This window comes from Fistularia commersonii, chromosome 4, assembly GCF_037954325.1.
Source record: "Fistularia commersonii isolate RoL2024-O1a breed Wild chromosome 4, RoL_Fcom_v1.0, whole genome shotgun sequence".
Taxonomy (NCBI): domain Eukaryota; kingdom Metazoa; phylum Chordata; class Actinopteri; order Syngnathiformes; family Fistulariidae; genus Fistularia; species Fistularia commersonii.
Genome location: NC_141287.1, coordinates 20,563,507 through 20,591,485, shown reverse-complemented (window position 1 = coordinate 20,591,485; position 27,979 = coordinate 20,563,507). Strand labels below are relative to the sequence as shown.

Here is a 27,979-nt window from a genome sequence, read left to right as displayed (position 1 = left end):
TTGATGTCCAAGTTGAGGTTTGTCGGCGTCGAATGAAAAATTAATCTCAACCAAGAACACCCAGATGAATATGCCTGCGGTAGGTGTTGGAAACTATTGATCTGGACGCACCCGTCAAGAAAAACATCCCTTTTTACTACTTATTAATTATCTAACACTAAAACCAGAGGAGATTTCTTAGGTGCTGAGGTCAAGATTGAAAGATTCAAGGCAAGAATGATTTATAATGATGATTCATATCGACGGGAACACAGATTATACGAGAAGCTGTGACTCTTTGTCGTTTAAGGGTCACATGATCAGTAACAGGATCCCCGGCCGTGGAAGTGTCACCAGGCAACTCATACCGTAACACCCGGAGAAGGAAATGAAACACAGCGTTTCTACAGAATCAGCAGGACGAGCAGAGGGGACGGCATGCTGTTTTGGTCATTTGTTCACTGCAAATGAAGAACTGAAAGTGGTAAGGAAGTTTATGGTTATGACGAAAACCAAAAAACTAAATGTAGCCTACAAGTCCTGTTTCGGAACATCAACTGTTTTGTAAATAAGTCACGGGTGAAAGTTGTCGCTTTTCCAGGTGCAGCTTCACGTCAATCACAATCACAGTGGGTAATGATATGAAAACGCAGTGAACTTTGAGAATCGCAGGTTGAGGGAATTGTTTCCAGAGAGAGGACCTTTTCAAGAAGGGCCGGCCAATATCGAGGCTTTCATAGCCCTCGAGGACCCAACGCTTTTTGCGCAAAAGCTCCAATATATGGAACTGATAGTAGATGGGCTGCAATAGCAGAAGTGTCTATGAAGGAAGACACTTCTGCAAAAAAGAATAAATAAACAGACCGGCTCATTTATCAGCAAAACAAAGACGCATGTCATGGGATTGAAGTCCCACTATGTAGATTGTCCGATAGATCGGGAGGAAACGACCAAAACACTGCAGCCTTTCTCACGTCTCTGTCTCGCCTCCGCAAGACACGATGACGGTGGAGTTGTCGAATTTGGAAATGCAACCCAAATCGGACATCGAGTCCAAGCAAAAGCCAGAGACGGATGAGAAGCAGCAGGACAGGCAGCACACCAGGAAGGTGAGTCTCCTCGAGTTTGAACGTTTTGAAGGCTTCAAAGTCTCAATTGGACATTTTTTTTGGAGTTCGTTCGATGAATATATAGAAACGTCGACGATCGATGACCGGAACCAAATCACGCATAAGATTGCAGTCGGTGCATAACTTTGTACATCATAAGAGGAAAATAGATTTTATTTTTGATTCACCCTGGAATTATTTTTGTTATCTATTGGCAAGAGTTGACAACTTTTGTTGGACTTTGGCCTCTGTTGGCCAGTTGTCCTCTGGTAAGACGCGTAACCCCAGGTTGACCTAGTTAGCGCCTTGCATAGCAGATTCCTTTTTTTTTTTAATTTTATTTCCTACAAAAAAACACCCACAAATAATCATGACATGTGTAAGCAATTAGTAAGGATTTATTGTTTTTATTTTATTGTTTCTTTGAAGACTTTATTTTTCCATCTAAACCTGTTCTCTCTATCTTCTTCTCTCACACAAACTAACTTCATGTCCTCTTTCACTCCATCCCTAAATTGTACTATGTAAAATATGTATACAAGAGAAAATGAGATATAAAAATATGAAAACAAACTAAAGAAATGCCTTATGAGGGGAATGGTTACAGAAATAACAGTTGGCCAGCAGGGGATGTGGGGAGGAAAAACGGAAATGATATTGAGACAGGTGTCTTGGAAAAATAGATATAATATACATATATTGTGGTGTTTCAGGCGATGAACGATGGCGGAGGTGTTAGAGGAATTTGAATGTTTATTGAAACACCAACAAATAACACTGAAACTTGAACATCCGGGACCGTCTATATATACCTGGCTTAACCACGCCCCCCGACCCCTAGTTCCATGGGGTGAGAGACCACACCCCTTTGTGTCCGCCACAATATATATATATATACAAAATATATATAAATAGATTATGTATAGATATATGCAGTATATATATATTTTTATTATATTCTTTGATGTTCACAATTTGTTGCTGCAACTCCATTTGCCCCACGGTTGCCCCTCGGGAACAAATGCTTTTATTACTGATTCTGAAAAAAATGCAAAAATATGAAAAAAAAAAAAGTCAATAAATTCACTGGTCCCTGCAAAAAATGAATGACCGAATGAAAGAGCCTCATTTAAAAGTTCTGATTCAAGGAGGGTATATAAAGTGTATATATATATATATATATATATATATATATATATATACACACATATATATATATATATGTGTGTGTGTCTGTGTATACACACATATATATACACCGACCCCAATCCCCAACATCGTCTGTGAAAGCTCCACTTTTAAAATAAATGAAAATATATTAGAAATAAAGTAAATAAATAATACATGAAATTTATATATATATTTATATGAATGTTCGTGTATTATTTATTTATTTATCTATTTATTTATTTTTATTATATATATATATATATATATATATGTATTATATATATGATAAGTATATAACACCGCCTCCGACAGCTCCATGACATTTTGAATGAAATAAAATACATTTGAAAAAATTTGAAATAAATACATGAAACTAATATATATATTTATGTGTATAGATAAAATGTATCTATATATATACATATACATTTAATGTATGTATTCATAATTTTTAATATATATATAGAAGTTTGTAAATAAATACATAAAATTAATATATGTATGTTTTACATATTAAACACAGACATATATTTATACATATTTTTTATTTATCAAAAAATTATTTATTATTACATATTTTTTATTTTATTTTATTTATAATTTTTGAAATATATTGTAATATATTTGAAACGTCATGGAGCTGTCGGAGGCGGTGTTGGGGGTCGTTTGTTTAGGTTTTCCGCGCTCTCTCTCTCTGACGACGTCAGTTGTGCGGCGCAGACCGTGAGACAGCACAATCAAACCGGCGGCTCTCCGTTATGGATGACACCGGGAGAAGTTGGATTCACAGTTTAATCCGCAGACCCGTGAAACCCCTTTGCGTGTCTCCGTCCCTGCAGCTCCACGCCTTCTCCTCGTGGATCCGCCTGAACATCCGCAAGAAGGAGTGCTGCGTCTCCAAACCTGGATGCAGGTGTGTTGCGTTCACGGTCCTTCTTCGAGCTCGTTACTTTGTGCTTCACCGCGTTATCCGTGCAAATGTGCGTGTGCTTGCGTGTCAATTCGCGTGTTTTTTTCACGCAGGGAGAATGTGTGTCAGTGTGGCTACTCGATGGTCGACCATGTGGACGAAGCCGTCCGCCCCACGGGTGACACAGCAGGGGAGTGGAAAAGTTACGAGCACACCCGTGAAGTACCCACCGACGCGTACGGATGCATCCGCTTCGGCGCTCCTGGACGCACGGCTCAGGTGCGTTTCGCTACTTCCCCGCTTCGTTTTTAAGCTTTATCCCGTCGTTTTTTACACTTTTTTTCCTATCTCAGTACGCCCGAGTGTCCGTGGACAGCAGCCCGGAGGTCCTTTACCAGTTGTTGACGGAACAGTGGGAACTTTCTCCCCCCAACCTGCTGATCTCAGTGACCGGCGGAGCTAAGAACTTCCACCTGAAAGCCCGTCTGAAGAACGTGTTTCACAGAGGGCTCATTAAGGTGGCCAAGACAACAGGTGTGTGTGTGTGTGTGTGTCAGTTTCAGGACCGCAGTTATGACAGACGTTTCGATGCTAGCTTGAATGAAAAAATAAGGCCGAAATGAAGTAGCGCGGGACTGGTGGATAAAACAGAAATGCAGCAAACTAAGAAACTCCTCAAAGCAAAAAATTGAATTGTTGATGTTGTTTTTAATTAAAGCACTTAAACTATCCTGATCCTGGAATTAGCATAACTGGGCTGAACCATCGAGTGTTTGTAAACACGGCGCCGCGCCTTCAATGCTATTGGCCAGCGTTCACCTTGAACCCGCCCCCTCACGAAATAAGCTGATGTGATTGGTCCAGGGCCCAATCACTCTCCAAAGAACCAATTGAATGCAAACCTTTTGGCTCAGAGGCTTGTTTATGTTTGTTTGTTTAAAAAGTTTATTAGGACAGTGTACAAATACATTAAGCACAGAGGCAGAGATGTTTGTACCAGATTGTAGCTCATAGCTAATTTCCATCTGTAGTCCTGGGAAGACAATACAAATATAAATTTGTACAAATAGACAATATATATAAAATACACAAATAGGCAATAAAATATACATTAAATATACAAATAGGCAATAAAATATATATTAAATATACAAATAGGCAATAAAATAACTATAAAATATATAAACAGGCAATAAAATAAGTAAAACCCAAGTTGAAAGTATTGTTGTGATATTATTAGTTTGGCCATCTGATGGCGAAATACCCGTCTGGCCGCATTGACCTTTAAAATTTGACGGACGGGCCGGGTCAGCACAAGAAATGATACATAAAAAAAAAATTTAAAAAAAAAACGCATCAGCTAACAGTACATGTCAGACTTGTCGGATATTTGCTTTAAGATAAAACCAGCTTGGTTTTGAAGGCTTTGACGTTTGCTTGCATTTCATGCACAAACCGTTTTTCCTGTGTAGCTTCAAGTCCAGATCATTCATGTGTGTCAGTATGTTCACAGTAAAGGCTAAATCACAAAGCTAATCTGTGTCATTCAGCTCAGGAACATTCTCAAGTGTTCTCAAGTAGCTCCAAAAATGTAATAATCTCCTGTTTGAGCTCCCACATTCATTGATCCAATCATTCACATCCAGTATGACTACTGTACAAATCTTTGGCGGGCCAGATTAAAAAGACCAACGGGCCGGATGTGGCCCGCAGGCCGTAGTTTGCCCACGCCTGGTCTGGCTGGAGCGCCAGCCTTGACATTAGGTGCAGCAGATTTGTTGGAAGGTTTCAAGACAAAATAAATCTTCAGATTGCATACTCGCTTTTTAAATTTCTGTTTCACTTTGTGGATTGACTAACTCCAGTAGTTGGCAACACACTGACCTGGGCTGACTCAGGATTTTATCTCTTTTATCATATTTTTTTACACACATCCCCTTGTTGATTTGTGCAAACATATAGACAACTTATTGGCATTGCATTTTGTGTTCAGGTGCATGGATCATCACCGGCGGCACCAACACAGGCGTGATGAAGCATGTAGGCCAGGCTGTGAGGGATTACTCTCTGAGCAGCTCCAGGCAGGGCAAGATCATAACCATTGGAATAGCAACGTGGGGAATTGTACACAACAGGGACACTCTGGTGAATCCAGAGGTAAGACGAACCCATGAACTTCACTCTGTGTTAGAGAGTGATCATAATATCAAGGAAATTAAATTTAAATACACTCAAAACGCAATAGTGTCATTGATCCCCTACTCACATTAGAATTGTTTTATAGGTTTGTAACACAACATGACTTTATGATTATTTTTCCCGTTTGGGATGCTGTTTTCATCGTGGTGCTATCTTTCTTCCCCTTCTTTGTACTCCTTCTTAGGGTTGTTTCCCAGCCCATTATGTGATGGACGACAAGAGCCAAGGTCGACTGTCCTGCCTGGACAACAACCACACCCACTTCCTGCTGGTGGACAATGGGACACACGGGAGCTACGGGGTGGAGATCAAGCTGCGGAGCCAGCTGGAGAAATGCATCTCAGGAAAACATCTCGGGAACAAAAGTTAAAAGCGACCGATGCTTCTCATATCACCTTAAATCTGAAGCTGTTTATGATATTGATTTTTTTTTTTTTTTTCCGCTCCCCTCTTCTGTTATCGACTTTTTTTTTTCCAGAGATTGGTACGACCATCCCGGTAGTGTGTGTGATTTTAGATGGAGGAATAGGTACCCTGAATGTAAGTCTTTAGTTTCCTGCTTCACTCAGTTCTTGAACTTTATCTGTCTGGAGTGTAAGGCTGGCTGTGTGTGCACCTCTCCTCACAGACCATCTACAACGCCATGCTGAACGACACACCCTGCGTGGTGTTGGAGGGCTCTGGAAGAATGGCCGACGTGATTGCGCATGTGGCAGGGCAATCGGTGACCGTCGTCACCATCGGTCTGATCCACGAATTGTTGAGGAAATTCTTTGGTCCAGAGTGCAACGGCTTCAATGAGCGAAAGATCCTAGAATTGACCAAGACGGTAACTGGATGATGTGAACCAGGATTGTTGCTTTTCCTGGTCTTTGTCTAACCCTGTGTCCTGCAATGTTTCTGTCACAAGATTCAGGACATTATCAGGATGTCTCACCTGCTTACTGTGTTCAGAATAAGCGAGAATGAGCATCTTGATGTGGATGTGGCGATTCTTCAAGCACTCTTTAAAGGTAGGAACGTCTTCAGCGACTGAAAGCACAGTACAGGGTGCAGAATTCATACATTTAGCTTGTGCAATCTGATTGGGTGCAATATTTCAGATGGACAATGAATGTACAAAATGTATAATGTATAAAAACTACATGGGGTGATGATGAATTTAAGTGGAATTTAAATGTTCACATCCTTATCGCTGTGTAATCTTAATAACTGTGATATATACATCATCTGCTACACGAAATATGACAGCTAAAGGTGAGCTAGACACCAGGCTGAACAAACTTCAACTCTTATATTTCGCTACATCACTTAACGTCGAGGATAAATACGGAGTAGAAGGAGATACCGTGTAAGGTAAAGATAGAGGTAGCAAAGGCAAAACAAAGGGCGTACGATGACTATACAGGTTGGTGAAACAGAGAGATAAAGATGGAAAGGATGTCCAGCAGATCTGGGTGATTAAGGATAGAGAGGGAAATGTATTGACGGATGCTAGAAGAGTGATGGGAAGATGGAAAGAGTATTTTGAAGAACCGATGAATGTGGAAAATGAAAGTGGAAAGGGTAGAAGAGGTGACCATTGTAGACCATAAAGTAGCAGAGATTAGTAAAAGTGAAGTGGGGAAGGCATTGAAGAGGATAAGATTGAAAAGGCAATTGGTCCTGATGATATACCTGTGGAGGTGTGGAAGTGTTTAGGACAAGGAGGGGTAGAATTTCTGACTAGATTATTCAACAACAACTTAGAGAGGGAGAAGATGCCCGAAGAATGGGGAAGAAATGTGATGGTGCCCATCTTCAAGAATAAGGGAAAGAGTAATAAGGAAAGAATAGTGGAAACTTGACTGAGAGCAGAAGTCAGCATTTGTGAGCAGCAGTATGGCTTCATGCCTAGAAAGAGTACTACAGATGCTGTATTTACTTTGAGAATACTAACAGAGAAGGCCAGAGGGAGCTGCATTGTGTTTTTGTAGACCTAGAAAAAGCATATGACAGTGTGCTAAGAGAAGAGCTCTAGTACTGTATGAGGAATCTGGGGTCGTAGAGGAGTATGTTAGACTGGTGCAGGACATGTATGCTTGCTGTGAGACACTGGTACAGTGTGCTGTAGGGGTAACAAAGAAGTTCAAGGAGGAGGTGGGACTCCATCAGGGATCAGCTCTGGGCCCCTTCTTGCTTGCAGTGGTGCTGGACGGATGAGGTTAGATAGGAATCTCCATAGACCATGATGTTTGCAGATGACATCGTGATCTGTAGGGAACAGCTACAATACAGAACAATATGAATGCTCGAAAAAGTATGACAAAAAACAGTATGTGGGGGGGGGCGGTGGCTAAAAGTCTGATTTTGCTACTTATGTGCAGCCAAAACAAGAGAAGCATTTCCGCAGCAAAAAGCGGAGCCAACTAATTACTTGCCATCAACAAACAGGAGACTAAACAAAAATGAGATGCAGAAGTGCAAGAACAGTCGGCATGAGGGAAAACCTGGGAAATAAAAAAGACAAAGTGAAACTGGGCAGTGACAGAGGGCAGGGCAGGGTCAACATACTAAAGGAAAAAACCACATTAGCGAATTTCTGAAAAACACATTGAGAAACACTCTGGCAAAGACGCTTATTGTAAAGGAACCACAGAAAAACAGTAAGAGAAATAACTTAATAGCACAGAAGTGGAGAACGTCATTGTAGATGAAGTACAGCACAGGATGAGACGTTTAACCCAAGAGGAAATTGGTGTCGGATTCTCCAGATGATCATGAACGATGAAACCCATTATGTTAGCGTAAGCTCTTAAAGGATTCTCATGGGCCGAGAGTTTCCTCATATTTTAAAAGCGATGGTCTTTCTGTTTTTTCTGCTCAACCTGCCGAGATCTTTGGACTGCACACCAGTACACATCTCCGATCATGTCGCGTTGCTGTCCTTCATTAAATCACTGACAGGCTTGTGAATCTCCTCGCAAGAAAACGTCAAGAAAAACCCCGTCTTTGTTTTTACCGTTTTATCGCAATTCATCCCTCTTGTTTATTTTGACCCTCCTCCTACCGGCTGTCATAGGGATCTAAAAACATCGGACGAGTCAAACGCATTTAAAAATCACTTTAAATCACGTGATAATGACGGAAAGAAGGCGGGAAAATGAAAGATCCTATTAAAAGAAAGTGATTTTAACTTCAACTGACCGTGATCAAAAAAATCAAAAATAAATGGATGATTATCTAGAAATTGACAATCAAATGAGATGATGCAAAAACATGCTCAGACAATTTGGGAAGTACATATTTTATAAAACTAAATAAAATTTTATCTTGGGAATCATGACGAAATATTTTTTAGGTTAGTATTTTTCATTTAAATACGACTCATGCTACAAGCCTGCGTACATTTCTTTGCAAGATAAATTAGACTATTTTCACATTGAAGCATCAGGTTGTGCTACCATGCTTCTACTCATAATTCATCACACTTCTCAACAGTACATGTCACAAAACATTTTATTTGAGGATACAAGGGCGTGTCGGTATTTCTATTCCGCCTTTGTTGGGTTTGTTTGTTTTTTTTCTCTTCTTTTTGAAGAATTTCTGAAAGAAGTATAAGGCAGTGTCTCTGCAGCAGCGAGTCAATGGAAACGAAACGCAGAAACGGTGCAGCTGTAAATCCCCCTCCGCAGCTTCGCGGGCCAGCGAGTCCCTGAAAGAGGAGGGCTGGAAGCGGCAGCTGGAGCTGGCCATCGCCTGGAACCGCGTGGACATGGCAGCGAGTGAGATCTTCACTGTTGAGAGCCAGTGGAAGGTGAGTCTGCAGGCTATACAACTAACTTCAGTTTCTCTGAACTTTCCCCTGAAACAAGCGTGTGAAGAAATGTGAAAAGTGTCCCTGTGAAATGTTGGTTTGCATGACCAGCATTCTCCAAAAATGACTATTTATTATATTTCTCTGCGGTAAAGATAACCCTGTTTTCATGATCTGGTTTCTACACCAATACGTAAATTGGAAAGACAGGCTTGAGATGTCGATCCTGACTTTGTCATGCAGTAGAAAATGCAACAGTGCCAAGAAGTGAAAAATTAAAATTATCTTTAAACATGCAGCTTTGTAGACTGGAGGGAGAAAAAAAACGGTGACCTAAAAATGGTGGTATCGCATGCTAGCATGGGCTTCGAAAGTGACGGCACTCCCACGATCACATCATTTATGACTTGAACATCAGAAAAATACAGTAAATTTGCATATTTTGCAAATTCAATATATTCATGAAATGCATATCTATTTGAAATGAACAAAAACGTTTAATTGAAACAAAAAAAATAAATCAATGCGAAAACTACTTGTGCTATAAGAATATACACTGCTCAAAAAAATGAAGGGAACACTTAAAAAACACATTCTAGATCTAAATGAATGAAATATTCTTATGAAATACTTTGCTCTTTACACAGTTGAATGTGCTGACAACAAAATCACACAAAAATGATCAATGGAAATCAATTGTATCAACCCATGGAGGTCTGGATTAGGAATCACACTCAAAATTAAAGTGTAAAAATAAACTCCAGGCTGATCCAACTTTGATGTAATGTCCTTAAAACAAGTCAAAATGAATCTGTGTTGCTTCCTGAGTGGACACTATGATTTCACACAAGTGTGACTGACTTGGAGTTACATTGTGTTGTTCAAGTGTTCCCTTTATTTTTTTGAGCAGTATATTATCTTTCAGTCGGGAGGGAGCATGTTTGTGATCTCCTACAATTAAATGTTATTAATTTCTGAGTATAATCCTTGTCAGATTAAAACCCCCCTACGTATTTTTGAAATGTCACTGTAAGATAAAGAAGCAGCAGACACATTTCTGCTGAATATGAAGATGTTGTGTTTCTCCTAACAATGTCCGCTTGGATGCTGAGAGTGTTGTGGTCCTCGCGCTCCAGTCCGGCGACCTCCACTGGGCCATGTTCTCAGCTCTGGTGGGCAACAAGCCTGCGTTTGTGAAGCTGCTGCTGGAGAACGGCGTGAGTCTGAGAGACTTCCTGCAGAAGAAGCAGACTTTGTGTGAGCTCTACAGACAGCTGCCGGCCTGCTTCTTCCTCTGCAAGCTGTCCAAACGGGTCCGAAGCCTCTCCGGCAGGAGGAGGAGGTTCTTTCACCCCACGGATCGCATTCATAACCAGCGGGGAGAGGGCATCTTCCTGAGCCACGTGTCGGACGAAGTGCGCCACTTGTTGGGAAGTTTCACCCGGCCTCTCTATCCTCAATCCAACACGACCTGCCGCCTCAGCACGCCTACGGATGACGCGGCGTCAGTAAGTTTCCGACTAATGCTTTCGTAAATAATGAATGGAAACTCAGAGAGCATCATTTTATTTATTTAGCCGAATACCTGTTTTAGACAGTACACGGCTTGAAGGACCTTCAACTCTATCAAAAAGCTATCAAACTTTTTAATTCCTCTTCCCTCAGCCGCAGGGAATGTTCAAATCTTTGTAGTTAACAGTTAAGACAATTTATATTCATTGTATTTCTTATTCTTCCTCCTTCCTACTGTTATCTGTTACTGTTATGTTTTTACTTGAAACTCTGGCACAACAATTTCCTTTGGGGTAAATAAAGCTGTTCTCATCTCAACTCAATAAGGGTTTAAGACAAAGGCAGCAAGTTCAGGATGATGTCAGGCTTTCGACACAGTAGATAGACGACTAAATAGTCCAAAAACTGGGGGTTGTAGTCAAATAATGAAGAGTAAGAGACGTTTCCCTTGACGATGGCTTCCCCCCGCCGTCCCTCCAGCCGTCCGAAAGTTCCCGAGCTCCTCTCAAGGTGGACAGCGTGGACGCGCTGGGAGATCCGGCCAGAGACCTTTTTCTTTGGGCCATCGTCCAGAACAATAAGGAGCTGGCGGAAATCGCCTGGGAGCAGGTAACCTCAGCGCTCGCACAGGCGGCCCTCGGGAACATCCCGCTGAGTTACATCGGCCCATCTGTGTGTCCGCGCAGTGCACGGACTGCATCTCCGCCGCTCTGGCCGCCAGCAAGATCCTGAAGAAAATGGCAAGTGAAGGAAGCGACGTGGACAAGGCGGTGGACATGCGACATCTCGCCAGTTTCTACGAGTCACATGCAATCGGTAGAAAAATGACCGGCTCTGCTATTTTACAGACACACATGATAAGGGAGATTCACTTTTGGTCGTATGTGTGTGTGTGTGTGTGTGTCTCAGGAGTGTTCAGCCAGTGTTACAACAGTGATGAAGAGCGAGCCAAGAAGCTGCTGGTGCGTATGTCGCCGTCGTGGGGCGGCACGACGTGCCTGAGGCTGGCGCTGGAAGCGGATGACAAAAGCTTCGTGGCGCAGTCGGGGGTTCAGGTGCGGCAAACATCTTCGCCGTTGACGTCCACGGTATTTTCATTTATCGGTCCTGGTTGGTTAATTAGTGAGAGATCACTTCTTCTTAAACCTCTTAAAAGAAGTCAACCTTTTCAGTTTTAAATGTGCACAAACATTTTAAAAAGAGATTTATGTTTAATGTATTGCAAGCTTCATAAGAAACAAATAAACTGAATAAAGATGTCAAAATAATTAATTCACAAATCCCATCTATTGCTATGTTCCACTGAACACCACAAGAGGTCTTTCCTACCTGAGGCTATCAGACTTTTTAATTTTTCTTTCTTCAGCCGAAGGGAATATTCAAATGTTTGTACTTGTTAAGACCTTAAAACACTTGATAGCCTTAACCTTGACACTTTATATTTTATTGTATTTCTTATTCCCCCCCCCCCTTCCTACTATTATCTATTATTGTTATGTTTTGCTTGAAACTCTGGCACAACAGTTTCCTTCAAGATAAATAAAGTTGTTCTTATCTTTTTTTTTTTTTTATCTTTTTTTTTTACTTGTGAAGCGTCTTTGAGTGTCATGAAAAGCACTATAAAAATCCCATGTATTATTATTATCTTATCTTATCTTATCTTATCTTATCTTAGCAAGCAGATCTCCCTGAATTTTAAAATATTTTCATATCTCATTGAAAATCTGTTTCCCCGAACTTTCGGTGATGCAGGTTGACCTTGTTCTTCCAGGCTCTTCTGACCCAGATCTGGTGTGGCAAACTCTCCGTGGACAACCCAGTATGGAGAGTGCTGATCTGCATGATCATCTTCCCGCTTATCTACACCGGCTTCCTGACTTTCAGGTTTATTGAGGGCCCAGATGCCCGGACTTGATTATTCACCCCGGGAAACACGCCACGAGTTGTTTCAGATGTGAAGTTCGAGCTGAATCTAAGCTCAGAATCCGCGGGATGGCCGAGCCCCGACCGGAAAGCTGTACTTCTTTGCTCGGCTCAGCAAACGAGTAATGCAAATCGTTCCTGGAAAACCACAGCCGGTTTTGGTTTTCCTCTCTCGTGAACAAGTGTAGCGATGGAGTTATGAGAGCACTATTGATTTCCTCTTAAGTCTCTAAGTAACAAAGAATGTAATATCCCTCCGGATGAAATTTAAACTTCGATGAGGCCGACGACATCAGGCAGGTCTCTCTGCAAAACCGCCCTTATATTAGTATAAAAACTAAGGAGAGACAAAGGCTCATTGAAAGGAAGAAGTCAGACGGTATTTCTGTATTGGTTTTTACCATTTTTAGTAAAAATAGATCTAAATAGAGGAGGGACACTTGGTTTTTCGTAAGGTTTGACCCGAACGGTTGCCGTCCGTAACTCTGCTTTAAATTCATCATCCAGATGAATTCTTTTGGCCTCAGGTGAGAGGCAAAGGGCATCAGACACTGGTGGCTTTAAAAGAAATATCATATTTGAAACACATTTGCTTGAGCCGAGGATCTAAAGAAAAAAAAAAAAAAAAAAAAAGAAGAAAAAAAAAAAGCAACCCTCCTCAATGGATATAAAATACTGTTTTCCAAATATTAAAATTAGACATTTAGAAGTAGGATAAATAAGAGATTGCCAGCAATACCACAAGGAAAACAATTAAAAACTAAGAAAAACAATGTTGGTTATTGTTGGTATAATAATATTGTTATTGTTTAATTATTATTATAATCATCATCATCATCATTATTATTATGGTTGTTGTTTTTTTCTCTTGTTATTATTGTAATTGTTATTATTATTGTTATTATTATTATTGTTGTCATTGTTTTTTCTATTGTTATTATTGTTGTTATTATTATTATTATTATCAATGAATGTATTCATGAAACACCTTCATAAGTGCAGTACAAGGGACAAAATACAATCACCAAGAAAATGCGCACCTGTATTTTCTGAAAGTCACAAGAAATACAAGGTTAATTTGGCACAAACTGTTTTTTTTTTTACTATAGTTTTTCAAATGTGACCTCACTCGTTTGTCGAAAAGGAGATTTTCTTTATTTTATTTTTTTATTTGTGCACATTTAGCTCATCAAATTGCATCAAATCTCCAGCAATTTTCATATTTGCATTTCCTGATGGATGCCTGTGATTCAACACTAGACGTGACAAATTAATCCAGAGGGAGGCGGAGAGGAGCAAGGATATCAGGACGATGGAGAGCGTAACCGGAGGTGTTCTTCGACCCAAGACTCACAACGTGTGAGTAGTATTTACACGAGGCCTCTCTTCTCTGAGGTCTTGGACGATGCGCGGTTTCAGAGAAAGTAAGAAACGGTTTCCTTCTCCGCAGCTTTAAGTGGACCCTTTCTTTTCCAGGTACTCCTGGGACTTGGGCAAGGAGGAGCCCCTCGGCTGGTGGTCCAGACTGGTCAGCTTCTACGGCGCCCCCCAGGTCAAGTTTTACTGGAACATCGTGTCCTACTTCGCCTTCCTCTTCCTGTTCGCCGTGGTGCTGATGATCGACTTCCAGGCCACGCCTTCCGTCGGCGAGCTGCTGCTGTACGTCTGGCTGCTGTCGCTGGTGTGCGAGGAGCTTCGGCAGGTGAGAGACGGGTAGTAACTGCGGTGGAGATGTATTCCCGGTTTAACGACATGTCTTCCGATAGTAGCGTAAAGGAAGAATAACAAAACAAGCCATAAAGAAACCTCAAGTTGGAGTTGGGACTTAGTGGACACATTGTGAGGGATTTATTCTTATCATTCCGGGCACATGCTTTCATCGTCTGATCCTCGCTGATATTTTTCCCGCAAGTTGACGGAACTGTCGTAATCCCCGAATTTATCAACGTATGGATTTTTTGTCATCTCAGCTGTTTTATGATCCAGATGGCTTTGGCTTTCGAAGGAAAACCAGAATGTACATTCAAGAAATCTGGAACATCTTAGATGTTCTGTCCATCCTTCTCTTTGTTTTCGGCCTTGCGTTCAGGTAGGTTTCCTTCCTCCCAGACAAACGTAAAGCAGCAGAGGTGTCTGACCCGCCGCCACCCCCTCGCTCTATAACACCGTCTATCCTATCTCAGGCTGACCACAAAGCTGTTCTACGCCGGTAAAGTCCTCCTCTGCATCGACTTTATGGTCTTTTGCCTTCGTCTGATGGCCATCTTCACCATCAGCAGGACTCTGGGCCCAAAGATCATCATCGTCAGAAGGATGGTATGGACGTTGACAGAGGTCGCATGCAAATACACTGCTCAAAAAAATAAAGGGAACACTTTATTTAAAGGGAACACATCCTAGATCTAAATGAATGAAATATTCTTATGAAATACTTTGCTCTTTACACAGTTGAATGTGCTGACAACAAAATCACACAAAAATGATCCATGGAAATTAAATGTATCAACCCATGGAGGTCTGGATTAGGAATCACACTCAAAATTAAAGTGTAAAAACAAACTCCAGGCTGATCCAACTTTGATGTAATGTCCTTAAAACAAGTCAAAATGAATCTGTGTTGCTTCCTGAGTGGACACTATGATTTCACACAAGTGTGATTGACTTGGAGTTACATTGTGTTGTTCAAGTGTTCCCTTTATTTTTTTGAGCAGTATATAAGAAAAAGCTGACTAAATGCGATGAAATATTATCTTAAACGTAAATGTAGCCACACTTCAGCCCGTTAATTCGCAGTCAGAATCTGCCTTATTGGTCCATTCAGCTCGCGTTGACAAGAATATGACACAGGGCAAAGTGCAACTTCTGTTTAAGTTGCAAGGTAATAATCCACATAATAATGGTGATTGGGGAGGAAGTGCAAAGATGAGGTCATTAGATAAATAAAATGATTAATGCAGTGCAGGTCTTGGATAGAGGGCAGTTTGGCACCTGGGATTCTTTCCGCAGTCCAGATTGTCATTAAAGATGCAGAGCGTCAAAACACTCCATAAAGCATTGGGAACTTGAATGAAATGAATTGTTTTTATGTTGGAAGTTTGTTGTGTTTTTTTGTTTTTTTTTTAAAAAAGTACAGGGAAATTAAAATGCTGCCTGTATCTCAAAAAATACCACACAAATTTTTTTTGCATATATAATTAGATTTTTGCATGATTTAGATCAGGGGTCCCCAAACTTTCTCCTGCGAGGGCCAAATAACAAAAAGTGTGACGATCGCAGAGGTGTCTAAACGTAAACATTTATTGTTTTCCAGAAAGCCACGCATAACCAAAAATGAGCCCTTTCTGGGATCTTGACAGGAAAAGTAAAATCAGAAAATAAATAACATCATTATTAATGAAATAAATAACACTATTAATGAAATAAATAATAACCAAATGACCTTTTCATGTTTTTCACAGAAAAAAAGACCAAGGAACATTAACTTTCTTGTAGACACAACTGTTTGCAGAGCAAATTCACGGTGAAAACCAGAAAGCAAGCAGGCTATGAAACCCAACTGATACCAACACTGACATTTCACTACCAGTTGTAGAAAGGATTTCATTATGATTATATTTGTTTGTACTCTGAATGGCTTGTTCAAGTCAGAAAAGTAAGCTTACCAATATATATTCATATATACAAAGATCATCTAAGTTTAAGATGATCTTTACTTCCTGCCACCTGTAGCTCGGCATAATCCGCCCTGAAGCGTGATTTTATCCCAGATCCGTAAAAGGGACCTGCCTGTAAATGATCTCGGGCACCGTTCAGTTTCTTTCAAGCTGATAACCGAAGTCCAACTGTCCTGCAGATGATGGACATGTTCTTCTTCTTGTTCCTGCTGAGCATCTGGGTGGTGGCGTACGGTGTCGCCAAACAAGGCATCCTCATCCACAACGACCATCGGCTGGACTGGATTGTACGAGGGGCCGTTTACGAGCCATATCTCATCATATTTGGGACCTTTCCCTCAAATATAGACTGTGAGCAGAAATTTGACAAAATACACTCTTGTATTCATTGAGAGTACTACAGATGCAGTATTTGCTTTGAGAATGCTAATAGAGAAGTACAGAGAAGGCCGGAGGGAGCTGCATTGTGTTTTTTTAGACCTAGAAAAAGCATATAACAGGGTGCCAAGAGAGGAGCTCTGGTATTGTGTGAGGAAGTCTGGAGTGGCAGAGAAGTATGCTAGACTGGTGCAGGACATGTATGCTCCCTGTGAGACACTGGTACGGTGTGCTGTAGGGGTACCAGAGAAGTTCAAGGTGGATGTGGGACTCCATCAAGGATCAGCTCTGAGCCCCTTCTTGTTTGCAGTGGTGATGGACAGGGTGACAGATGAGGTTAGACAGGAATCCCCATGGACCATGATGTTTGCAGATGACACTGTGATCTGTAGTGAGAGCAGAGAACAGGTAGAGGAAAATCTAGGGAGGTGGAGGTATGCTCTGGAAAGGAGAGGAATGAAAGTTAGTCGCAGTGAGACAGACTATATGTGTGTGAATGAGAGGAACTCGGGTGGAACAATGAGGCTTCAGGGAATGGAGATCAAGAAGCTGGAGGATTTCAAGCACTTAGGAGAAAAGTGTCAGGGGTACTATGTGATAGAGGATAAAAGGAAAGGTGTACAAGACAGTGGTGAGACCAGCGATGCTGTATGGACCAGAAACTGTTACAATGACCAAAAGACAGCAGGCAGAACAAGAGGTTGCAGAGATGAAGATGTTGAGGTTCTCTTTGGGAGTGACCAGGATGGAGAGGATCAGGAATGAGTCTATCAGAGGAACGGCACATGTTAGATGTTTTGGAGAGAAGGTCAGACTGAGATGGTTGGGTCATGGACAGTGGAGGGATAGTGAATATATTGGTAGACGGATGCTAGAATTGGAGCTGCCAGGCAAGAGGTCTTGAGGAAGACCAAAGAGAAGATTTATGAACGTAGTGAGAGAGGATATGAAGGTAGTCTGTGTGAGAGAGGAGGATACAGAGAACAGGGTTAGATGGAGAAAGTTGACTTGCTGTGGCGACACCTGAAGGGAAAAGCCGAAAGAAGAAGAAGAAGACACTCTTGTATTCATCGATAGTAACAAATAATAAGTGTACTTTTAGCATTTTATAGACCGATTGTCTAATTCCTTTTCTGACAACAAATTTAGATGCTGGTTTTGACATGAATTCCTGCACCGTAAATGGCTCCGATCCCCTGAGGCCGAAATGTCCGGTGCTGAATGAAAACCAAACTCCGGCCTTCCCCCAGTGGCTCACCATCATCATGCTGTGTGTTTACTTGCTCTTTGCCAACATACTGCTTCTCAACCTGCTGATAGCCATCTTCAAGTAGGTTCTGCTCTATTTGGCCGTCGGCTGTGTGAAACGAATCCTCCGAAGGTGTTCTCATTTAAATGCACGACAACTTTCCTATTGTGCTTCCTGTGCAGTTTTACATTCGAGGAAGTGCAAGACAACACGGACAGAATATGGAAGTTCCAAAGATATGAGCTGATTAAGGAGTATCACAGTCGCCCTGCTGCACCTCCTCCTCTTATCATCCTGAGCCATGTTCACCTCTTCATCAGGGACGTGTTGCTGTGCAGCCCCTCCTTTAAATACAAAGAGTTCAGTAAGTGCCGTGTTATCCGAGTCTGTATTCCAGTGCATGTAAGACACGTCACGTCATTTGACGTGGCCCGTGAGAACGTCTTAAAAGGTCTGATTAGTGACCGTCAACTACATTTCCCACAATTCATGCCGTGACGGCATCCCGCCCATTAGATCGCAGTGTATCCACATCCATGCTATTTTCTACAAGTGGAATTGAGAAATATAAACGATCCCTAAATGTCCAGGAAGAGAAAAGTCGACACAGATGGGAAGGCGACGACACGGTGTTTTGACGCCTAAGTATACCAAAGATAGCCTTCCAGAAAAACAACAAAATTAAAAGTCAAACTACGACAGCGGCGGAATTTGTTCACGAGAGCTGCATTCAAAAACACTGCAGCAGTGAAAGCTAGCTTTGTAACTGAGCAACTTGTAAAAATATGTTGTTTTTTTTCTACATCTATGCAAATGCGTACGTAACATTTTGGATTTTAATGAGTAATAAATTCAGAGTTATTTAACATTAAGGAGTAGCTACGTTTATTTTACATTACATTTATACTGTTACCGTCACACGTGGCCCTTTGAGGGCAGCCGTTACGCCGATGTGGCCTTTGCTGAAAATGAGTTTGCCAACTGTGACGAAAGAGAGACTATTGTCATTTTAGCAAATGTGTGGAACATTAGCATGGATGTGTCACATTTTGACGTTAGCATTATTTTGATCATTGGGCTGAAACAGACGCACAACATCTGTCGGCGCACAAACACATCACAACCCAGGACGAGCCCCCGAAGGCGGCGCCGTACACTCCTCGGATCTGCAACAGCCAGTTCGTCCTAATCTGTCACCGACTAACAAATGCGCTGGCGCACGTAGTTGCAACTGTTTCCTGCACACAAATATTAACACCCATAAAAAAAAATATATGGACAGAAAATAGAGGACCTGCAGTTTTTAAATGTCAACTTCAGTCCGCCCACTACTCTCCACCCAGCAATGATGGCAACTTAAATATTGCCAAAGATCGCTTATTTCGTGAAACAATCTGGATCGCCTGGTTTTCAGAGAACGAGCTTCCCGACGTGGAGGAAGAGGAGCTGCTGTCCTGGGAGGCCTTGATGAAGGACAAATATCTGCTGTCCACTCAGCAGGAACAGAGTCAGACCATGGAGCGACGCATCCTGGACACGGCACAAAAGTAAAGATCTCACTAGAATGCAAACCCAACGTCGACAATCGGCATTTACTCTGGCTTCCGATTTCTTGAGGGTCACCGCCATCGCTGACCAGCTGGAGAGAGAAGAGGGGACGAGCTCTGCCGTCATCGGCAAAAGACTGGCCCAACTCGAGGAGCAGGTTGTGACCTCATTTGGATTCACTCCTCACGTTGTACCCGAGCGTTTGTTGAATTCTCAAATCGGCTTGGTAAAAAAAATGATATTTGGGAGAGATTGATCGTCTCCAGCATTGCATTAACGGTCACCAGAGATATTCGACCTACTTTTATTTCATCTTTCCAGGTTGTCCAGTCATCCAAAGCCCTGCAGTGGATTATGGACAGTCTGAGATCCAGGGGCTTTTCAGCAAGAATGCAAATACCCAGTCTGTCACGATGCTACTAAAATGACATTTTCATAACCACCGCGGTTTGTCACGACACTAACCTCTCCCCGCTCCCGACAGCGTTACGCACGACCGCCGACGAGTCTCCCGAAGCTTTGAGAAACACATCGGCCAAAGAGAGCGGCGGCTTTCACGTGAACGCACGTCAGTTTCACTACCCGAACGCCACGGTGACTCGCTTCCCCGTGCCCGAGGAGAAGGTGCCCTGGGAGGTATTTAGCATAAATCACCAGCTGCCGAGCCTAAGTCCGTCAAATTATAAATTCCTGATTTTTTTCTTTCTTTTTCTTCATGTCCCGATTTATATTTAGGTCAGCTTCAGCTCGTACAACCCTCCTTACCATCCCGAAAATGGTGGGGAACGTCCAGAAGGGTACATTGTGATGATTTAAAAAAAAATCACGAAAAACAAAAGGCGTTACTGTCCAAATGATTTGGACTCCAAAGATGAAGCCTTCATGCTCAAACAATTTGTTTTTTTATTATGGTCTTTACTGTGTCAGAGTCATGAAAACATTCAGACAAGGAGTTGATAAACTGGGGTTTGGGGAATACACTTAGTGGTTAAGAGGTGCTTTTCGAAAAAAAAAACAAATAATTGAACGTTACCTTGATTCAGAGGGTGAAAAACAATAAGCTGCTGGATAAACTCGATAATCTGAAAGAAACCAAGTCTTTTGGTTAATACCTATCAAAACACCACATGTTTATGGGGTCAGAATATATTAGTAACTACCGTATTTTCTGGACTATAAGCCGCTACTTTTTTCCTAGGTTTTGAACCACGTGGCGTAAACAAAAGCACGGCTATTCTGTAGGTTTTTCTTCCACCGCGAGGGGACGGAAGTAGAATCCAAAATAAGATAAGACGTATAAATCAATGCATAGAAGAATAGCAGAAAGAGCAGATAAAAAGCAGATAGAACACGCACGACAAATTACGAACTGGTGCTTATTTTCAAATCCTCAAATGGGTTTCAGCCAAGATGATTAAAGTGACTTGTGGTTTCAAACACAGGAGAAATGAGGGTAAATAAATACCGGTTATCTGTTAGGTTTTAATCAGCAAAGTTGCTGCCGCATTAAAAGGCGCTGTTCGGAGAGAATCTGTTCAGGTACATACATGTACATTTACAGTACAAAATGCAGTAAATATCATTTTTTTCAACATAGATATCTGCGGCTTATAGCCTGGTGCAGCTTGTATATTTTTTTTTTACATTTTTTTTTTTAAATAGAGCGGATGCAGCTTATTTACAGGTGCGCTGTATAGTCCAGAAAATACGGTATTACTTTTAGCAGATTTTTTTCACGCATTTCGGAAACGTATTAAATCAAGATAAGAACCGTGTTTAAAAAAAAAAAAAAAAAAAAAGGCCTTGGACTTTTGGTTTTTCAGTGTTTATTCATCGAACCCTGAACCCCATTCTGACCCCGTAAAAACCCTCCAGAAGAGCCGTATTCAGATCGGCCTGTTTCATGCATCTGGTTTGGAACTGATTTTTAAACCAACCAGAACGATTCGCTCCTCTTTAAATCACCTTGGATGCAGACTGGTGGGGTTGCTGTTCATACCGTGATGTTTCACATGCTCTCATGGTAAGATTACGTAGAAATCTTGTGCGCTTGACCCCTTTCGCCTCAGAGTCCGACTCCGCCGTCAGCTTCATTTAATCCGTCCTCTCTCGTTACAGATCAGAGAGCGGCGCCGTAGATAATTACAGGTATGATACCAGGCTCTCTGATGGCAATTACAGTAACCTTACAAGCATGTATTGATGTCTGGTATGTATCTTGTTTCCTGCCTGTCACTAGAAACCCGGCAGGGAGGACCGGCATCAGGGGCCGGGGTTCGCTCGGCCATCTGGGTCCAAACCGGCACGTAGACCTGGCGCTGACACGGTAGGTCGTTTCAATCCACGCCGCAAACGAGCTCCGCAAAAACCCGTGACCGCGGCGATGATCGTCTGACTTTTTTCATCCCGTCCTTAAGCTGGAAAGACAGCGAGCGAACCGTTTTGGAGTTTCTAGCAGCGGAAGATAAGCTCCAAAGAACTTTGGTTTTTCCCGGGGTGAGTCCGGTTTGAGACGGCCGACGTTCTTCCGCTCACAGATTGTCGGCTAAGTTGTCACAATGAACCTCCAGGGATCCGTCCCGTCGGACGATCGCCTGCCAGAGTCCCTGAAGGACGTCATGGGGAAGATGCTGTTTGGAAAAATCGAGAAAATGATCGATCAAGGAGTATCGGTAGGTTTGTTCCGCACTTTGCGGGATCTCAAGTACAAATCTAATTTGAAAAGCAAAATATTAGACAGATGATTCTTCGCCACAACGGTTACAGCTGAAAATAAATAAGAACGAATAGGACAAAAATAGTAAATGGAATGTGATTAAGCCGTGTGAGATATGCTGTATTTATTCAGTTCGTGATAAAGAAAACTTTTGAGTCTGGGATTATGCGCCGCTTTGTCAAGGTGTACAAAAATTACATGGACGACAGCAGGAACACGGACAACGCGTGGATGGAAACCACCGTCCTCAATCTCCACGTCGCTTCGGACCAGGATGTGGTCCAAATTAACAGCATGGTGATTGTTTTATTGTTTTAAAATACACGTTTCCCGGCCGATATCGCTGTTTCTGAATATACTGTGCATTACTTTTCACCGTCATCTCAGGTGGCGTGCAGCCCCGCTGCCTTTCAGTGGCAGGAAGTGAGCAGCAAGACAAGGCTCTGCTCATACCAAAGAGACGCTCTGCAGCAGGTGGCGAAGCTGCGCAACGGAACGTGGTGATCCAACCTCTCCGTCCACAGGCTTCTGTTTATCTGCTGATGCGGCCTTTTGTTCAGTTCCAACATTCACTCAGCTGCACTGAAAGCACTTAAGAGTCTTAAGCTTTTATAATGCTGCTTCATGTAAGTTATCAGGTGTCACATGACCATAAACTCATCTATATATTTATATATATATATATGTATGTAGCTATTTTTCTAGTTTTTGCAAAGATTTATTTGGAAATGTAAGGCCACTGTTTTGATTTAGAATATTTTTCTCTATTTTGTTCTAATGTGTTTAAATAATCTATGTGCTCTGTATATTAACTGCTCGCCTTAAACTGTAGAGAAACTCTTGAATAGATAGAATCTACCCACTAGAGGGCTCAGTGAGCCCCCTGAACCATCTCTAACATGCACTTGTCCCACATACACTTGAACACTGATAAAATATATAAGCTGTCAGGTATTATTCTAAAAATAGACTTTAAAATTGATGAAACGGTCTTGACCACCTGCAACGTTGTCGTCTATTTATGCAATGGAAGAACGTAAAATACTGTGAATATTCTAAACCTCTGAAATGCTGGTCAGTCTTATTTGATGCTGGAATACAGTCGGGTGACAATAATGGATTTGTGTTTCACTGGGATATATCATGGGATGTATGATAACTAATCAAAATGTCACATGTCTGCTTTCAGTGAGTTTGAATGACTGCAAACTACTATTATTTCACTTCTCATTGTTTTTCTTAAGGTAGACTGGAACGCCTGCGTATTAAACCCGCAGTTTGTGTTTTTCCCAACCCTGTTCAACTGTGTTTTCCTGCACTTGTCGTGCAACATTGCATGAGTTTCTTGCAGCTCCTACTGGTTCGGCTGCAGTATCGATTCCCCGCCCATCCGAGTGGAAAACCTCCACAGTATCTACTTTTCTCCACATTTTCCAGGCGTTGAAACGAGACGTGCAAGTTTCGGCACCAAACCGAAAGGATTGTGCTTTTGAACGACGAATCAGACCTCGCTGTCATTCTTAATTTCCCTGCTCATCTCCGGCGACGCGGCGTCATTGTGACAAGTCAAATATACGAGCTATTTTTAGCCAATGCTGCAAAGATTTAAGAAAAAAATAAGGAAGAGCTTTCACTCTGCTTCTTATTCTGGGTACGGAGATCACATGTACTGTTTACTGATTCAATCCGTGATATTCGTGTGTTGAAATGTGCGTTGTTAAACCCTTCAGATTAAGGGTTGACAAGAAAATTCTGGTTGAAATATCACCAAAATGAATTGTGGTTCTAACTATTGTTTATTTTCCGCTTTTCATTTTTAGGTCATTGTTTAGAATTTGTTTTCTGTTATTGTTCTGTATATTTGTTTTCTGCCCATTTCAGGTGTTTACATCATCATTTTTCAAGCTGTTGTCTCCAAAATGACTTGAAATGCATGCAGATTGATCTTCCCGAACAGCTTCCGCATCAATTGAAGGTCATTTTACCAGAATGAGCATAAATGCAATAGATTCCCTAATATTTGAATTGAACAATATTCCTCTGGCATTCTAGTAATAAGTGTGAAGTAACGCTATTGAAGAAAGCATGATTTTCAAAACCATGGAATAAAACCGTTCATGTATGTATGAATATACAATGAGAAAAAAGAAATGACGTGTTCAGCATTATTTGTATTCATGAATGTCAGTTTTTTAAATTGATGCATGTGTATTAATCCATTTTTGTAAAACCCTAAAAACGGGAAGGAGGTAAAAACATCCATGTATACAGGTACATATCAATTTCAATATATGATTCTGTAAAAGGGGACTACTATGTAAAATATTAAAACTGGCAAAGTGTAGACCTTTTCAAACAAAACAAAAGAGGAAAGACTTCTTTAGGATGTTTTGCAGCAGCTCACGCCTGCTGAGATGCTGAGCCTGTCAGACCTCCAGCTGAGCTGATGTTTTGGGGACACCTGGTAGGAGCTAATGGATTTAAAAAAAAAAATTGAAATAAAAGTGTCAAACAGTACACAGATTTCTAGAATCACAGCAACAAAGATCGATCAAATAATATCAATGAATTTTTACAGCTAACACAAAGTAGCAAGCAAGCTGACGATAACTTCTCTAAACAATATGGTGATGCTTTGAGTTCTTTCCTGACCTGGAATGGATACTCAGGTAGATTCAGACTTGACTTATTTTACTCTGAATCAAAACGACAGTTGTGTAACTACGGCAACAATGGTGGGAGGAAATAAAAAGCTGGCCTCTATGCTCTCGCATAGTAGGAAAATAAAATTGTAGCTTGCCAATGCTATGCATTCTGTTAATGCATACATGTTTCTGAAGGCATAGGAGTTATGTACTATATCATTAGTTACCTGATTTTCACCGCAGCTCTCGGGGACAAGAGGGGAGATGGAAGGGCCTGAGCGGGTGTTCGATATATCATCCTCTTTTTCTTTGCTAGAGAAAGTGGCCACTGAAAAAAAGGGGATTTTTTTTCCCCAAACCTAAACAGAAAACACATCATTCGCTCACTGCAAGACGCCAAAAGCGTTTTCATTTTATAGCTGATACTAGAGGACTTTCATGTCAATGACTACTATAGGAATACTCCTCCTGCTGCTGTTTTATTACTTCTCAATAAGCATAATATTCATTTTCTCTAGACTGATTCACTGAGGAGAATCTTTGTTCGTACTTGTCGGCTGTTGGCTCCGTGCCTTTGAGACTCATTTTAATGTAACACTGGGAAGTGTAGGCGCTCTTTTCTGTGTTTAATACTGTTCTCACATTTAATTATATCACCATTGTTATTATGTAATCTATATTATTACCCGGGTCATATTTTTTTTACAAGCTTGCTTCAGTTTATCAAGTAACCCACATTCAACTCTCCATTGTTATTGAGCGCCACCGCAGCTAATGCCATGATAGCATTAGCATTAATGCTAATACTAAGGGGCAAATGGTACGTTTTTTTTTTGGATGCCGGAGTTAATATTTGGATATTTAGTTAACACGGACTGCGAAATATTAAGGGTTGTTCTCTCTTTATAAGCTGATATTTTACATATTGTCACAAGTCACGAATGTTGGTGTTTATTTTGATGCTTGTTTTCTGTGAGATTTTGGGGTCACTTGGAATAATGTAGGTGTGGTTTGGGGTATAATGAATTCTCGGGGGGTTTTACCTGGAATGGAGGGGAACAGTTTGTTATATTGCACGCTTGCCTGACTAAAAACGCAACAATAGTTCTTGCTGGATAGATGTTTCGCCAAAGAAGGCAATAACAAACGGTAATGGCGGCGCTGCAAGTAAACTAGGTTTAACAGCCACGACCCGCTCCATGATTCTCGCTAAAAAGCATCCTGTAGGTATCCTCCAACCTGCAGCTGACCTCTCCGGGGGCAGGCCGAGGTCATAGAGCCGGAGGCCGCTCTCCCGGCAGGCCCGAAGCAGCTGGTGGTCCTGTCTGTCCACATGGTTCACACGAATGCATCTGCAAGACACAAGCAACAACTTAAATTGTAAGTATTGACTGACATGTTTACAGGATTTTGAAACGTCTGAGTCCTGGGTGAATAAAAAGCGATCAAGACAATTATAGAAGCGTACCTGTATGCCTGTCCTCTGCTAGGGTCATCAGGGTACCAGCAGGCCGACAACGAGCCTCTCAAAGAAACATCTCCCCATTTAGAGGGTCTGGCTTTCTTTTTGTCGTCATAAACTACCTGAAGAGGATTATCACGGCTGCTATTTCCCTCCTCATGATTCTCCAGGCGTGTGTTTAGTGATATCTCGCCATCTGAAAAAATAAACCCATGTTCATATTGAGCACCTTTCTGCATAATGCAAGGAATTTGGAATTTTTTTTTTTTCAATTACCTGAGGGAACTGAAGAAAGTCCTAAATAGTGTCTGTGGTGTGCAACAAGCGATCTTCGGTGGCTGATGTTGAGCAAAATTTGAACGGCGAGTCTCCTCTGCTCTGTGCTGACTTGGATCCTTGTTGGATGGTGGGTTTTATATGAATAGGGTGTGTCCATCTCCATGACAACCAACAGCCAACTTATGACATCACAACTGTGTGACATCACAGCTTTCTCTGGGTTTTGGGGTATGAGTAGACTGGATGGACGCCAGCATTTTTACATAATGATAGTAACAATAAGTAATGTAAATTGGAGTGATATGACAGAATAACTGGCCTCCCTCATTTACATGTGTAAATTAAGTCTCGCTTGCTTATTCGCTCACTGGTTACTGATTGCAAGGTTCAAAATGGTTGTTTTTATTCCCCCTAAATGTTGTGTTATCATGTAGTCTTTACTTGTGCTGTTGTATATTGAAATTACTATATATTCATGGTAAACTAAAATATCGTCTTAAGACACAAATGTGTATGTGTATATTAATAGGATAGTTTTAAATGCAGACCGTATAAACAATGACGCTTAACTTGTGATCTCTAAATGATCTGCTATTGCTTCTAATTCTAGATCATATGAAGGAATGGTAGGACTATTTTGGATTGTCATTCATTGACGAAAAGACACGAAGCAGAGCGGGAGGTTGCAGAGATGAAGATGTTGAGGTTCTCTTTGGGAATGAGTCCATCAGAGGGACGACACATGTTAGTTGTTTTCGAGAGAAAGTCAGAGAGGCCAGACTGAGATGGTTGGGTCATGGAAAGAGGAGGGAGAGTGAATATATTGGTAGACGGATGCTGGAATTGGAGGTCTAAACGCAGACCAAAGGGAAGATTAATGGATGTCGTGAGAGAGGATATGAAGTGAGTTGGTGTGAGAGAGGAAGATTCAGAGAATAGGTTAGATGGAGAAGCAGTGGGTGGCGCGGTGGCGAAGCTGTTAGCGCAAAGGGCCTTTCTGTGTGGAGTTTGTATGTTCTCTGCATGGGTTTCCTCCCACAGTCCAAAAACATGCAGGTTATTTGGAAAAAAATGGGAAAATTGAGTGAGTGAATGGTTGTTAACAATGTTATGTAGCATTGTAGCAAAGTCATAGACAATGCTACATAGCATTGATATTCAACATTGTCTATGACTTTCTCTGGGTCAAGCAGATGTTACAAGACTAACTCTCAGCAATACATTTCATTTCTTTTTAAAAGCTGGCTTGGCATCGAATTGGAACTGTATTACTTTACAGAGTATTTTAAACGTTTCAAGTGACTACCGGGCACTGTTTCGACACTTAATAGACGATCTTTGTCCTCCCCAGGTGTCTGTGTGTCCGGAAGTGACGTCGGAAGCGGTGAAAGCTGATTGGATTGTACGGTAAATAGATGGACCGAGGGGGA

The 27,979-nt window shown here is 41.5% G+C and overlaps 1 protein-coding gene across 3 annotated transcripts; it reads left to right on the top strand.

The window, feature by feature from the left end:
* Positions 1–570: 570 nt before the first annotated feature.
* Positions 571–23,455, top strand: trpm2 (transient receptor potential cation channel, subfamily M, member 2). 3 transcript variants are annotated; one of them, XM_086145940.1, is made up of 33 exons: positions 571–1,088; positions 3,098–3,171; positions 3,282–3,447; positions 3,522–3,702; positions 5,162–5,325; positions 5,552–5,732; positions 5,846–5,907; positions 5,996–6,196; positions 6,278–6,380; positions 9,042–9,163; positions 10,300–10,671; positions 11,156–11,284; positions 11,362–11,491; positions 11,585–11,730; positions 12,447–12,559; positions 13,859–13,957; positions 14,075–14,300; positions 14,569–14,687; positions 14,782–14,914; positions 16,452–16,623; positions 17,800–17,980; positions 18,082–18,263; positions 19,314–19,446; positions 19,517–19,604; positions 19,769–19,850; positions 19,932–20,083; positions 20,183–20,244; positions 21,566–21,595; positions 21,687–21,773; positions 21,865–21,943; positions 22,018–22,119; positions 22,347–22,460; positions 22,551–23,455. In XM_086145940.1, exons 1-33 carry the CDS (start codon positions 981–983, stop codon positions 22,665–22,667), a joined length of 4,410 nt encoding a protein of 1,469 aa, XP_086002066.1. In that variant the 5' UTR covers positions 571–980; the 3' UTR covers positions 22,668–23,455. The 3 variants fall into 3 exon arrangements, 1 of the variants encoding a protein (XP_086002066.1); XR_015106078.1 differs by lacking the exons at positions 22,018–22,119; positions 22,347–22,460; positions 22,551–23,455 and having other exon boundaries at positions 20,183–20,225; positions 21,865–21,916; XR_015106077.1 differs by lacking the exons at positions 21,687–21,773; positions 21,865–21,943; positions 22,018–22,119; positions 22,347–22,460; positions 22,551–23,455 and having other exon boundaries at positions 20,183–21,470.
* The last annotated feature ends 4,524 nt before the right edge of the window (positions 23,456–27,979 follow it).

What these genes read in the sequence shown, in the direction of transcription:
- trpm2 (XM_086145940.1), top strand. Translation starts at nt 981, where the DNA reads ATGACGGTGGAGTTGTCGAATTTGGAAATGCAACCCAAATCGGACATC. An exon ending in CGGAAATCGCCTGGGAGCAG is followed by an intron (nt 11,285 to 11,361) that starts GTAACCTCAGCG and finishes GTGTCCGCGCAG; the next exon opens with TGCACGGACTGCATCTCCGC. An exon ending in CTACGAGTCACATGCAATCG is followed by an intron (nt 11,492 to 11,584) that starts GTAGAAAAATGA and finishes TGTGTGTCTCAG; the next exon opens with GAGTGTTCAGCCAGTGTTAC.